The sequence below is a fragment of the Natrix helvetica genome, assembly GCF_964273705.1.
Source record: "Natrix helvetica genome assembly, chromosome: 11".
In the NCBI taxonomy this organism is placed as follows: Eukaryota; Metazoa; Chordata; class Lepidosauria; order Squamata; family Natricidae; genus Natrix; species Natrix helvetica.
Window position 1 is genome coordinate 835,965 of NC_138562.1, and position 14,917 is coordinate 850,881.

Consider the following 14,917-nt stretch of genomic DNA (forward strand, 5'->3'; position numbering starts at 1 on the left):
CTCGCTGCAGTCTCATGGTTGCAACTTGGCATTTAGCAACCAGTTTGCATTTATGACCAGTTGCAGGATCCTGCAATCACGTGGTCATGGTTGGCAACCTTTTTTGCAGATTTCCAACAAATAATGACCATTGGGGAAGCAGGAGTTGCTTAACAGCTGTGCGATTCATTTAACAACTGTGGTGATTCCCTTAATGACTGCCATAAAAGTTGTAAAATTGGCTCCAACTCAACCTACAACCACAGCCACCTGGGGCTGAAAATCCCAGTCCCAATTATGATCATGACGAGGACTATCCATATTTATTTTGTATTTGGTCCTAGAGCGGCCGAGATCAATTTAGCTTCAGTATCTTGCTGAACTACCCAGCAGTGAGGAAACAGGATTGACTGTAATATAAAATAATTTATTTTGGTAATTGCCTTCCCTTAACGGCCGCTAAATGAATGGTTGTAAGCCGAGGACTATCTGCAAGCACTTGCCAAAAGAAAAAAAAAAGAGAGAGAGAAAAGATCAGCAGCACATTCATTGCGTTGCTGCTGCCTGTTTTTTGGTCTCTCCAGGTGTGGCCATCTTGAAGGAGATCCCAAGGAGCTGTCTCCCATCTTCACACAATTCCTTGAATGTACCTGGCAGCTCATGCAACAGTTTCCGTGTGCATTTGAATTCAACGAGCGGCTGCTTCTTGAAATTCATGATCATGTCTATTCCTGCCAGTTTGGCAACTTCCTAGGGACCTGTCAGAAGGATCGAGAAGATCTAAAGTGAGTCCTATAAGCAGAATCTTGAGTTCCCTCTGTTTCATGGAACAGCCGTGGTGGTGCAGTGGGTAGAATGCTAATTCTGCTGATTGTCAGCAGTTTGATTCTCTCCAGCCCGAGGTTGACACATCGTTCCATCCTTCTCAGGTCGGTAAAATGAGGAGCCAGATTGTTAGGAACAATATGCTTGGCAAATGATTCATATTTATGACGGTTGCAGTGTCCTAAGGTCATGCGATCACCTTTTGTGACCTTCTGACAAGCGAAGCCAGTGGATAAGCCAGATTCACTTAACAACCTTCTTACTTACTTAACAACTGCAATGATTCACTTAACTATGGCTAGAAAGTTGTAAAATGGAGCAAAGTTCATTTAACAAATGTCTCACTTAGCAACAGAAAGTTTGGGCTCAATTGTGATCATAAATTGAGGATTACCTGTACTTGAAGGAGAACATTCTCTTCATGCACTGGTGGAGTTTTGTCTTGGCCTCAAAGTTCAAAGCCACAACAGTGCTGACATTGGGAAGATGAAAGGTTACTCGAAGATCTGAGAAGGCCATTAAATGGCTCTTAGCCAAAGTTTCCAGTACCAGGTCAATACGTCCTTTCGATGCCAGTTGCTCAGGGAAGCAGGAAAGTAGCTGAGGACAGGACAAGAAGCAATGGGTGGAAACGTCTATTGTTCTAAGGTTGGTAAAATGAAGACCCAGATTGTTAGGGGCATATGCTGACTTTGTCAATCGCTTAAAGAAGGTTGTAAAACACTGTGAAGCAGTATATAAATCTAAGCGCTATTGCTATTAACATTAAGAGCAAAATTCTCTATCTTTTCGGAGAAGGAGATTTTGATGCACTTGTGTCACACAAGTGAGCTTTGGTGTGGGCTCTGCTAGATATACATGCAGTGTTCCTACCGCATCCACGTATACCATTTTAGAAAGTTTGGATGACAAAGTCATGGAAGAAAAGAGTCTCATGAAATTCCCACAGCTAGGAAATAAGTGGGTCCTTGGATACATCAGGTTGGAAACAGGATGTTAAAGAGATCACATTTGAACCTAGTTTAGCAAGTCTCTTAAACCAGGATTTGGATTTGTCCCAAGGGTGGATCCCAAGAAAATAATTTGGAGCAGATCTTTGCTTGGTGCTGAGTTGTGAATGGTGACTTAGTGACTGTTCAGTTACACTGGAACTTCACCACCACCCAAAAAGGCCTTACAATGCAGTGCTGATGCCTCCCATGGTCATGTGATTGCATTTCAGGTGCTCGACATCTGGCCCTCATTTGTGGCTTTCAGTATCCTGAAGTCACCTGATTACAATTGACAATGTTTTTGTTGTAAACATAGCAAAAATGGGTTTGTTTAATACCATTGCATTCACTTAGTGACCACAGCAAAAATGGTTGTGACCCATTTTACAACCATACTCACGTACAACCATAATGGGCAGGCTCCATTAAGTTCATAAGTCAAGGACTACCTGCTTTTCAGTTGGCTTTCTGGCTGGGGAATTCTGGAGGGGGTTTGTAAGAATGACGGCCCTTTGCTGTGACTCTTGTCTGTCCTGAAACTTCATTGTACGGAATCTCTCTGCAATTCCAATGAGCGGTGAAAAAGGGAGAAGAAATGGCAATTAAAATTAGCATTGATACTTTGCCCTCCTTTTTTTGAATTAACTATTTGATACTGTACAACCTCCAAGGCTGGTTCCCTGTAATCTAAGTGACAGGTTCCCCAATCATTGAGAGATGTTTTGCGGCTGTGTTGATGCTCTTCTTTGCTCTTGTATTTGCAGAATCTTTGAGAAAACCCATTCCCTGTGGCCTTTTCTTCTGCAGAGGAAGCTGGAATTCAGAAATCCAATCTACAAGGGATACACTGCTTACACGTCTCTCCAGCCCAATACGCTGCCGTTCAGTTTCCAGTAAGTTATGACTGGGGAAAGGAGAAGCTTGAATGCGGATAACCCCACTATGCGTGCTGCTCAACAGCAGATCAAAAAAGAGAACTCAGGAAAGAGATTTCATTAGAGAGGAGAAACTCTGTTTTTTATAGTTGAGGAATAAGTTCTGGGCTTGTTTGAGTCTAGTCTCTTTCGAATCACCAATACAGGTAGTCCTTGCCTTATGAACCGAATGGATCCCAAAATTTGTGTTATTGAGTTGGTCCATTTGATGACCTTTCTTGCCACAATTGTTAAGTGAATCGCTGCAGTTGTTAAATTAGTAACATGGTTGACTTTGTCAGAAGGTTACAAAAGGGAATCACAAGACTGCCAATGTTGGAAATATGACCCAGTTGCCAAGCATCCGAATTTTGATCCTATAACTTTGGGAATGCTGCAATGGTCATAAATATAGCGATAGCGATAGCACTTTTACACCACTTCACAGGGATTTTCAGCCCGCTCTAAGCGGTTTACAGAGTCAGCCTCTTGCCCCCAACAACCTGGGTCCTCATTTTACCAACCTCGGAGGGGTGAAAGGCTGAGTCAACCTCAAGGTGGTCAGGATTGAATTGCGGAACTGTTGGCAGCCAGTGATCAGCAGAAGTGGCCTGCAGTAGTGCACTCTAACCACTGCGCCACCACAGTACAGATGAAAATGAAAAATAATCATGAGTCACTTTTTCCGGTGGTGTTGTACCGTCAAATGGCCATTTCGTGAACTGTTGTAAGTCAAATATGCCCTGTAACAATAGCAATAGCACTTAGACTTTACTATTCTTTAGTGCTTTAGAGCCTCCTCTGAGCTCTCTTCTCCCCAACAATCTGGGTCCTCATTTTACCAGCCTCGGAGGGCTGAATCAACCTTGAACCAGACAGGATCAAACTCCTGGCAGTGGGCAGAGCCAGCCTGCAAGGCTGCTTTTCTAAACATTGTGCCATCACAGCTCTCTTCTTTTGAAGTAACCAGCATTAAACTACAAATCATTGCTTGGGTTGTAACCGTGGTTTAAATGTTTTGAAATTATAGCATAGGAAAAGGGAAGCAAGAGGTAGATGCAGTGGTAGAAAATGTTTATTTACCGATTTATCAAGTTTGGTTTATTAAACCAAGGTTTATGCCCAAAACATCCCCAAAGGTTACTCTGTAACATCTGGAGAACTTAATCTCTAGGCAATGAAGCAACTGTATCTTAATTGTACAATCCCAAGGGAGCCTAAATCACATACCAGATCTCCAAATTATGCAGCCGTTTGCTTCATGGACTGTAATGAGGTGTCATTGCCTTTCTTTTCCCTGAAACAAGGTTTTTTATGCCAGCCCATTTTTCCCTTAGCTGGAAATTAGGTGAGCAATGCTGAGCCATCTAAGATTGATGGCCGTCAGACTCTGGATCCATATACAACGCAAGTTGATCCTGGTGATGAATAGCAGAAAGGAAACCAGGCTCCTCCTTCCAAGCTTGCAGCTTGATTACATCAGAGCTATTGGAATGAAGCTGCTGCTTCCTTTAAGGCAGTGATTTCTGATCTTGCAACTTGAAGACTTCAACTCCCAGAGTTCCCCAGCCAGCAAAGACTCTCTCCTGCTCCCTTCTCTTGCAAATTTGAATATTTCAAGGATCTCAACTATTATTTTCTGTTACTTTCTCTCTCTCTCAGGTTCTGGTGCGGTATGTATAACCGTTTTGACAAAGGGATGCACCCCAAAGAATGTATTCTGGATCATCTGCTCAGCTGCACCAGCCAGAATTTGCAGTTGGAAAACAACGCTGCAGAGCTGGAACCCGTGAGTGGAGGGCGACTGACACCGCTTGAACTCCCCAACTCCTTTTTCCAACACCTCTTCGGCTGTTCTGCATCACACGGGGCAAAAGAATCGTATCTAGAAGAAAAATAACAGGGAGACATTAGCATCTCATTCAACCTGTTCTCTGGTTTGCACTATACGAGGCTGGTTCCTTCTTTACTACAAGTTAAGAAGGGGCTGAAAAGCACTGGTTGGCTCGTTTTCTGGTTTTATTTATTTCAGTTTTTTGTCTAGGACCTTTTGGGCTCTTTTGTAGAATTTTGATGGTTTTTATTGTACAATATTAATAGCAATAGGACTTAGCGCTTACATACCGCTTCGCAGTTCTTTACAGCCCTCTCTAAGCGATTTTCAGCGTCAGCACATTGCCCTCAACAATCCGGGTCCTCATTTTACCAACCTTGGAAGGATGGAAGGCTGAGTCAACCTTGAGCCAGTCAGGATTGAACTCCTGGCAGTGGGCAGAGTTAGCCTGCAATACTGCCGCGCCACCATGGTTCATAGTAGTATTTAATATTTTGTATTATTGTAAGCTACGAAAAGCACAAATCTAAGGGATTCCTCAATTAAGCCACCTGAAGCTCTGGGGAAAAAGCCAGGATATAAATCTCAAAGAATAACAGGGCATGAGAAGTGCCCCCTCTCTCTTTGTGTTTGTGTGTATGTGAGAGAAGGACACACACACATTCACACACAGAGTATCGGCTCTCTCTGCCTTGGGAGTGAAAACTGCTCATCCAGTTGCAGATAAACACCAAACAATAACTTTTCCTACGGTGGAGTTGAGTTCCCTGTTTTCTGTTTGTTTTACCAACATTCCCATTTTTTTTAATGCCTATGATTTAGTTCTTTTCTAATTCTTTCTTTCAACCCATGCAGAAATTGCCTCTCTCGGATGGGCTCCTGCCAAGTGAAACCCCTGCCTTCTCCAAAGGGATTGCCTCTTCGCTGGACAGTTCCATCTCCCCTATGGTCAACACCCCCCAGGACTATGATACCCCTGTGCTGCTGACCAACGGCACTATTGGTGGGAGAGAAGGCGACAGGCCAGATGGGCAGGTGATAAGCGAAGTGGGTCTCCCTCCTCCCGACACCCCAAAGGGCAACGGCTGCAGCCCAACCACCATCCACAGCATGCCTCTCTGGGGCAGTGATCAAGCAGATCTCCAGAGGGCCTGAAGCTGCTGGATCTCCACCTCTACTGGAAGAGTCATAGCAAAGGGGCAATAAAGTCTGAGATCTATGACTCTGTGCTGGGAACACCACCTCACTGACATGTGGCTTAGTGTTGTATATTCTGTGTTCTCAAGGTGGACAGGAGGACAGAGCCCAGTGGGGACTTTGGGTCAAACTCCCAGAGGTTGGGGATAAGGCTGAGTTAGGGGCTGCCACAGTTCATTCAAGCCAAAACGATTTCCCAAACATTCATTTGGGGGTTGGGGGGGGGGGACAGAGGTCCACTCAGCCAATTGATGCTGTTGTTGGGGTCCATGGCAGATGATCTCTTAAGGGGGGAGAGTTTAGATAGATAAAGGAGGCCTGCATCAATGCATTTCAAAAGAGTGCTCCCAACTCCTTCAGTTCCACCGGAGGGCAGGGTCACTTCTGGGTAGCCTCCCCACCCCCACCCCCAATCCTTCTGGGAGCCCCTTCCCTTTACAAAGTTAGCATTCCCATTTGGTCCAACTGTTAGCAAGGGAACTTTGATCGTTGTGATGCAGTATTTGGATTGTGTGGGTTTTTGTCTTTGCAGGACTTCCTGCCTCTTGTGTCTTTTGTTTAACTCTCCTGAACAGGCTCTGCCTTCTTACTTGTCGTTCTCTCTCGTCATGGTCCATGGCCTTGAATGTGTTTTTGGCGTGTTAGGAGAAAACTTTCAGGCATCTGCAAATATCATGATGGTTCGTTTATCATCTGATGCCACTTTGGAGAACTTGGCTGTAGGAGAAGGCGTGTCAGAGCCTGGGGGAAGTCCGCTTGTGGCTCCATAGGGATTCTAGGCTGATCCCTCTTTTAAACCCACCCACCCCCCAGGTTCTGCAATGCCTTCTCCTACTTTATGCAAGCTGTCAAGCCCCTTCCTTCTGCTCAAGCACTCAAGAATAGCCTACCTAATTATCAGAACGGACCTGCTCCTCCTCCTCAGCAGCAAAGCCTCCACAAATTGATGGCCTCCAGGCATAATGTGCTTGCCTGAAGCTTCACTAAGAGTCTGACCTGGGCTAGAATGCATGTTTCCCGCATGTTTTGAACCAAAACGAAATGCGCGCTTCCTGTTTTGTTACTTAGGGGAAGGCTTAATGCCAGCAAGGAAAGGCAGAGCAGAGGCAGCGAAAGCCCTCTGGCTCTGAAGTCCACCAACAGAAGCGCATGCAGAATCTATGCTCCTTTCTGCTTAGTGACACAGGTGAAAAAAACTTCTTGGCAGAAAACAAGCCTTCACCCTTAATATTCTCGGAAACAAGAAAATGGCAGAGGGTTTTTTGAAGCTCTGTCTCCCTCGAAAAGAGGAGACAAAAGACACTTGAGAACATCCCTGAACCAAGAATTACAGCTCTGAGTTAGCTTACAGCTTCAAAAATACAATGGTTGAGGAATAACTGTTTTCCCTTGATAAATAATTAGTTCTTCCAACATAATTTTATTGGATCCTGCCCATCTGTACTATATCTTTCATTTTCTGCTCCATCAGTAGAGTAAAAAATCAGATTTTTTAAGTAAAGCAAATGCCATTCCTGAGGAGAAGCATCTCAGCATTCTTGTGCCAAACTATGTGGGTGTTTCTTGCAAAAAGTCAGCCGTTGCTCTTCAGCTGCCTTTGCTGCTCAGTTTCAGGATATCATTTCACACACACAGTCCTTCACGCCTTCATGCAAATATTGCCTTTTTCATGAAAGCAAATGGACTTGAATCCTTGCAGGGCAAAATCCTGGAATCAGGCAGCTTTCAGAAAGTGTAAGTGTGCGTTTCAGAGGACAGTGTTCAGCAACCTTCTTTCAAGGAAGCATGTATGCACCATTGTCTTCATTGCGGCATTTCAAAATTCCCTGGAATCCTATTAACCAGTATGCCTATTGGGGTGGTTTAAATGGCTTGTGAGCAAAATATCTGAAATATTTTTTGCTATAGCATCCCAGTAAACCTAATCATCTGGTGAACTCCCAGTAGTGCAGGAAGAGACTTTTACCAACTGCATGGTTGCCTGTCCATTTTAAAGTATCTGCCTTGTTTATGTGTGTCCGTGTTGTTGAGCAACATTCTTGTTGACGTCTGTGATGTTTTTTGTACTCCTAAAATTTTTTAAAGTGAACATACAAAGATTTCTTTTGAAAAGGTTCACCAGTTTCCTTTTGCAGATAGTTAAAACTGTGTTTGCATATCCAGACTGAAATATTTTTACAGTCCCTATAAAGTTTGACTGGCTGTATTTTCGTCTTGCAAGATTGTCTAAAACTCTGCAATCAGAGACTTTTGATAACTCATCCTGAGTGTGTGTCATGAGTCCACTTGAAACCCTGCTAAAATAAAAGTAAAAATATTAGGAGATTATAGTTGTGTATATAAAGATATATTGCTGCAAGTCTTATAGTAAATTAAATTTGTAAGTATTGGTTTTTTTTTTAATTTCTTATGAAAATAATAAATTCCTCGCATTTCTAAAATGAGTCAGGGATGGTTTCTTGGATCAATCTTGTATTTGAGAGCATTTTAAATAAAATCGGCCGTGAAGACGTTCTGGGCCCAGCACATATTCCAGAAAGGACTTTTTCACAGTTGAGTTTTTCTAGATAAAGGATTTTTTTTGGTCCTCGTCATAGAACATTCTTAACAGCTATGGAAAGAAAGTTGTAAAATGGAGCAAAGTTCATTTAACAAGCATCTCACTTAGCAACAGAAAATTTGGGCTCAATTGTGGTCATAGATTGAAGATTACCTGTACTTGAAGGAGAACATTCTCTTCATGCACTGGTGGAGTTTTGTCTTGGCCTCAAAATTCAAAGCCACAACAGTGCTGAGATTGGGAAGATGAAAGGTTACTCGAAGATCGGAGAAGGCCATTAAATGGCTCTTAGCCATGATGGTCTTGTAAGTTTCCAGTATCAGGTCAATTTGTCCTATCAATCCCAATTGCTCAGGGAAACAGGAAAGTAGCTGAGGGCAGAACAAGAAGTAGCAGATGAAACTCTCCCCAAGGAGAGATCCAACCTAGAACTAAGAATAAATGGTGAGATGGAGTATGAACAATTAATGGAATGCTTGCCTCCAGAAATCGTGGGTGCTCCATTACTGGAGGTTCTGAAGAAGAGATTGGGCAACTATTCACCTGGAATGGTATAGGGCGGCAACGATGGCTAACATTTTTCATCACCATGTGCCAACCTGTGTGCCAGAAATGGCAGGCAACACCATCCCGCCAGGAACATGCAGCCTTGCTGGTCTTTGACGAAACCCAGAAGAGCAGCATTACATCGCGCTTACGTGCGCCAGCACCCAAAATTTCCAGTTGGCCAGCTAGCCATCGCGCATGCACTCAACGGAAACCTAGAAGTTTGGGTGCTGGCACTCACATGCGTGCTGGAATGCTGCTCTTCCGGATTTCAGCACTCCCGCAAGCACGAAAGCCAGCTGGCCAGCATGTGTGTGTGCACAGGAACATGGAAGAGGAACCAGTGAGGCCGTGTGTCGACGGCTCTGCGTGCCAGTTCTGGCACACGTGCCATAGGTTCATCACCACGGGTATAGGGTCTCCTTGAGCAGGTGGCTTGACTATGAGACCTCTAGAGACTCTTCCAACTCTTATTCTATATTTTGTGTGTTGTGCAGGAGGCCCTTTCTGGGGTATCTCACTGGTCATTGTGCTGTATGAGATAAGAGTTCATCTTGTGCCACCACAAAGTTATTATAAGACTGAATGCAAATATGGCTTCAATCTAGAAGAGATTCTTTCCCACAGTCAAAGAGAGGGGGACAATTTTGCAAAACTGCTCAAAATCTGCTCCAGAATTGGAGCAGAAAGAAGAGTAGGGACCTTCTAATGGGATTCACCTTCTACCCATTCCTTTGGCTAAACTGTATTCTTTTTTTAAATATTTTATTTTTATTTTTAAACAAACAGACAAACATAAAGCATAAAACCATCTTCCAGTTACATACTGTCAAGCACACCTCCTCCAGCAACCAAGAAAGAAACCACTTAACTCCATTTTGAAGAATTAAGAGTACTTTTACTGGTTATGAAAAGATAGCAGGGAAGCAAAGCAAGGTCTGAGGCAGAAACGTGCGAAAGCATACATATCAAACATTTGCCCAACCCCCTCCCCCCAACAACCCCCACCCCATTGCCCAATCTGCAAATCCCTTAGGTGTCATGTGGGTGCATCTCCAAGAAGCATCATCAGGTTGGAATGCAGGATCATTGGCTTTGACCAACTCCAAACATCGGCCATCAGCATGCGCAGAAGATGGTGAGAACAAAATTCCCTTTTTAACTAACCTCCTGTACCAATTATTTCCCATCCCAAATGTGCCCCCCCTCCCTGTTTCTATGGCAGCCGAAAGCAAGTAGCGAAGCAGAGGCTGACATCCGGCCCTCCTTCAGAAAGAGATGTCATCCCTGCAAGAAAACAAAACAATACAAAACACAATATAAGTATGCACATGTCAAAATGCATTAAGGCTTATCAGGGTGCTTAGCGTAGAATTTCTGCAAAAGTCTGGGAGCCCTAATATGAGATTTGTCCACCCATTCAGCATGGGAAGGAGGAAAATGTTTCCAGGATACATGATACTGAATGCGGTTTCTATGTTTTCTGGAATCCAAGATATCTTTAATTTCAAAATGTTGCTCTCCTTCAATAAGAAGAGGGGCCAGGGGTGCAATGGACATGGAGAAGAAGTGTGCTCCGGTTTCAATAGGCTCACATGAAACAGGATAAATCCTACCAAGATTCTTAGGCAACTCCAATCTCACGAATACAGGATTTATGATTTTCACAATGGGGAATGGACCTACATGCTTTGGCCCCAACTTCTTCAACCTTTGGGTGGTTTGCAGAAACTTGGTGGACAAAAAAACCTGATCCCCAACTTTGTATTCTTTTGGCTTAGCCCTCTTCTTATCAGCCTGTCTTTTGTGAGCCTGGTGGGCTGACTCCAATGCTTTGCGAATTATGGGACAAAATCTTGGAAGTTGATCACTCGGATAAGGACAAGATTTGCGGTTTATCCTGAGGTAATTCAGGAATCGGTACAAAGTCCTGGCCGAACACAACTTTGAAAGGGGTCATGCCAGTACTGCTGTGCACAGAGTTATTGTACGCCACCTCAGCATGTGGTAACAGTTCAGCCCAATTATCCTGTTGATAATTGATGAAACGCCGGAGGTACTGCTCCAAAACCGAGTCCGTTCGCGAGCCCCTTTAGTCTGAGGATGGTGGGCAGAGCTTAGCCCCACATATACACCGACAGTTCACGAAACTCTTGGATGTATTCACCACTGGATTTTTACCCTGAGTAAGGGTTTTCATCTTTGTTCTGGGCTTTCGCTCGGTGAGTGGGTCATCAAAGCATTTTCTCAGGGTGGCCATAAACCTATTATAGTTCCTCAGCAGGGGGGAGTCATTGTTATGCAAAGCGACCATCCAGGCTGCCGCTTTGTTCTCCAATGCTATGGTAACAACTCTCACCCTGGCTTCCTCAGTGGGGAGATCTTCTCCAAACTGTTGCATGAAATTCTAGACCCTCACCAGGAAAAATCCTAGCTCCTTTGGGTCACCTCCAAATTTCATGCCAAGAGGAGGAACATTTTGCCATCCGGCATCTGTGGGGGACCTTGGAGAGGCTCTTGCGGCTGCTGCTGCTGCTGCTGGGACTCTCCTATCCTGATCAGCTCTGCTGTCTGCCCCCAGCCCCCCCCCCCTGGATGAGACAGGTCCTCTGCAGGTCTCTCTTCTTGATCAGGGAAATCAGCTTCTCTTCCAGACCTGCTCTCACGAAAATGATGTTTCCTCCAAGCCTCCTGGAAGAGTTTCATAGCGTGGGACATCATGAGATCCTCTTCTTCAGCTTCCTGCCAGGCAGCTGCAGGTCGCCGACGTAGGGTTGTTGCTACTCCAGCCAGAATGTCCTCAAAATCATACTTCTGCCCCACTCCCAACGACCACCTGGGATGGATGGATCTTTCCTCCAAATTCAGTTCTGCCATCCGCTCCGTCTCCAGGGGACATGAGGATCCACCAGCTCCCATGTTGTCCTCCTGGTAGCTGCCCGGGTTGGACATTTCTTTTATTACACTCTCCTCGGAAGGTGTTAGCTCCGGGATGAATGCGAGAGTGAGACCTTGCTTAATGTCAAGCACACCTCCTTCAGCAACCAAGAAAGAAACCACTTAACTCCATTTGTTGAATTAAGAGTACTTTTACTGGTTAAGAAAAGATAGCAGGGGAGTAAAGCAAGGTCTGAGGCAGAAACGTGCGAAAACATACATATCAAACATTTGCCCAACCATCCAGTAGTAGTACATCTTTATATTATATGCTGTATAAAATTGTTTATCTTTGGTTACAAAACCTTTGTGCATCCTCTCCATAGTCCTCACTTACAATTTATATAAAATCTCATATTATCAATCTAGTATATATGTATACATTATTATCATTGTCAATCATTTATTTGACTATAACTATTATTACCTCATTTTATGTGTAATATTCTAAATTTAAATAAATTTAAATTAATTTTTATTATAGCATTTCATTACATCATCCTGGATCCATCCAATTGTAGTACAATCTTTTATCTCTTGCCATTTGTAGTATTTGTGTTCTAATTGCTTTCTTAGTAGATCTTATATGGACTTCTCTTGGCAACTTGTTTTTCACTGCATATCTTGTAAAGACTCGAAACCCTTCGTCTGTTCCTTCCATCAACTTCCCTTTGGTTATCACCGATGCTTCTGCCAGAATTTCTATCATTATTTCTGCCAAATTTTCTCCCTTTTCTTCTTCTATATTCTGGAAACTGAGGTAAAATTCTGATCTGTTGATCTCCCATTCCAATATTCCACTCTTGTCTTTTTCAACCACACTCAATCTACTATCAATATCTCCAATTTTCTTATCTCTTTGTTCATCTTTTTCTTCAATTTTTGAAATCTGTCCTCATATTTCATCATCGTTTGGTGGATATTCTCAATTTTTAAATCTGTTTTTCCTGTTCTTTGTTCAATATTCTCTGTTCTCTTTTCAATGTTCTCTGTTCTTACTTGTATTTTTTTGAATTTCTTGCATAATCATCTGCACTGTCACTTCCTTTTCTTTTTAGTACTGCAACATCATCTGTATTGATCTTTTCCTCCAGAGAGTAAACACTGCCACTATATAGAATCCAAGGCTTTTTTATTAAGTTCCAAACAAGTTCATTGCCATCTTCTGTCTTTCAACTCCAAGCTTTCTTTTCACTCCAGTCCAGCTACTGATAGTACCCCAGAGGAGCACCTGTATAAACAATCCGTGCTCATCCCACTATCATTTTCAATAAACAAGATCAGAGTCCTTGAAATATAACACCAGCTCTTACTTTGCACACGATTATCAAATGCTTAAAGAAAGAAAAGAAAAACAATGTTTCCAAGCCTCCAAGCCTCTAAGTGGCAGTGTTACTTCTTTTCCTCTACTTTTACTTCCCTCTTTATATTCCAAACTTAAGGGAAAAAAGATTTTTTTTAAAAAAGAAAATGCAATAGAGCATTGAAAAAAGAAAAAGGCCTGCCACACTTTCTTATAATTTCCTATGTGTTTCATTAGTGTAGTAGGAGGGAGGGGGGAATAGAAAGGAGTAGGATTATGGAATGTATTGTTGTGATTCTTGCTAGAAGCTCAAGGTCATCTTTTGTCTCCGCACCTCGACACCTGACCGGAAGCAGAGGGGTGTAGGTGCCAGTGTGAAAGATGATGATTGGAACATGTGATGAATTATGGGGTGTGGGGATAGATATGAACTTTCAACTGGGTGAACCCACAGGATGTACATTAGAGTTGAAACTAAGATTGACTCAGGCTTAATCTCGCCGCTTGACCTCTTCTGTCTTCAATCTCAACTTTACTTTTGATCTTTTAGGGTGTTCTTTTCTCTAATAATAAAAATTATCTCACCAATTTGACACACTTTCTTTCCAGCTTTCCTTTCATTCTGGAGCTGTCCCAACTTTCAGCAGCTTTAATGGCTGCTTCTCTGTCACTGGAAAAAAGGGCTTCTCCTGGATCTACCAGGGACTTTGCGATGCCCTGGTATCAGCAGGATGTGCCCTTCTCTATCACCGTCTCTACTGGATGGTTTAGGTCCAAAAGGACCGTCCAGTGGCAGAGATATCGACAGCGATTTTGGAGCTTCAAGATCACAACGTCATACCATCATGACGTCAGCCCCGCCTCCTGGCTAAACTGTATTCTGAATTCTTAGCTTTGGACCTCTTGTGGATAGTTGTCCCTAAATCCTTGCAGAGAAAATTTCTATTTATACACCTAATCTCATGGAACCTAGTTTGAAACCCTTACACTAGAGCTGGGCTATCAAACTTGCAACCTGCAGGCCAGATGTGTCACATGTTGGCGACGTCCACTTCCACTTTAGCAAAGGAAAAAACTCCCAATAAGTCATTGACACTGCTGTGACAACCCGAGTTTGACAGCCCTGCACTAGAGATTCTGTGTTCTGACCTAGGCTTCCTGAGAGAGTAAAAATTACATGTTTAGTCTCAAACTCTTTTTTATTTAAACAGCTATGAATTGTGTTCATTTACAGCCCATAATGATTCACAAACAGTTGGTGAAAAGTCCGACTGAAGTTTGCCACAGTCTTTCAGTGTAAGGCTGATAAGCATCCACCTTTATCTCCCTTGAAACCCTGCCAGAAACCTAATTGCCAATTAGTTTTGCAAGGCCAAATGGAGCACAGAGTTAAATGGAGCTTCAGAGTTTGAACTGACCAGAATGAAATAATTGCTTCCTGCAAAGGCTCACGTCCATTTGTTTCTCTTTTATGTCTTATAGGAGAGGCCAATCATCTCCAAGCCTGACTCCTGAGTCGCCCCTTTTGTCTTAACTGTTCTTGCCTTCTGAAAGCTCTGCACATGCATGCACTGGGAACAGACTACCCCTGTTCCTCTGCCTCGCTGTGTCAGACTCTGGAGGCTCCAGAGGCAGCAGGTAACTCCTGGCCCCCTCTCTGCCTCTGACGCAGAGCCTTCATCAGAGCCTTCCCCGGACTCCAGAACTGGCCCATGTTCCTCCCCAACCTCCTCACTGTCCGACTCTGCAGGCCACTGGCGAACAACAACACTCTGTGATAGACTATTGTGCTTAAGACCTCAGGATTTTAACATCATTCCCCCCCCCCCA

General features: G+C 43.5%; 1 protein-coding gene across 4 annotated transcripts in view; it reads left to right on the top strand.

Annotated features, from left to right (window-relative positions):
• MTMR8 (myotubularin related protein 8) overlaps positions 1-9,020 on the top strand; it is a 52,899-nt gene extending 43,879 nt beyond the window's left edge. For 3 of the 4 annotated variants that reach the window (XM_081963862.1, XM_081963861.1, XM_081963864.1), the window contains exons 11-14: positions 564-764; positions 2,561-2,689; positions 4,373-4,499; positions 5,400-9,020. In XM_081963862.1, coding sequence (XP_081819988.1) covers positions 564-764; positions 2,561-2,689; positions 4,373-4,499; positions 5,400-5,699 — 757 coding nt within the window. In that variant the 3' untranslated portion in view covers positions 5,700-9,020. The remainder of the gene's footprint in view (positions 1-563; positions 765-2,560; positions 2,690-4,372; positions 4,500-5,399) is intronic. The other variant, XM_081963863.1, reaches the window with a different exon arrangement.
• Positions 9,021-14,917: the final 5,897 nt, after the last annotated feature.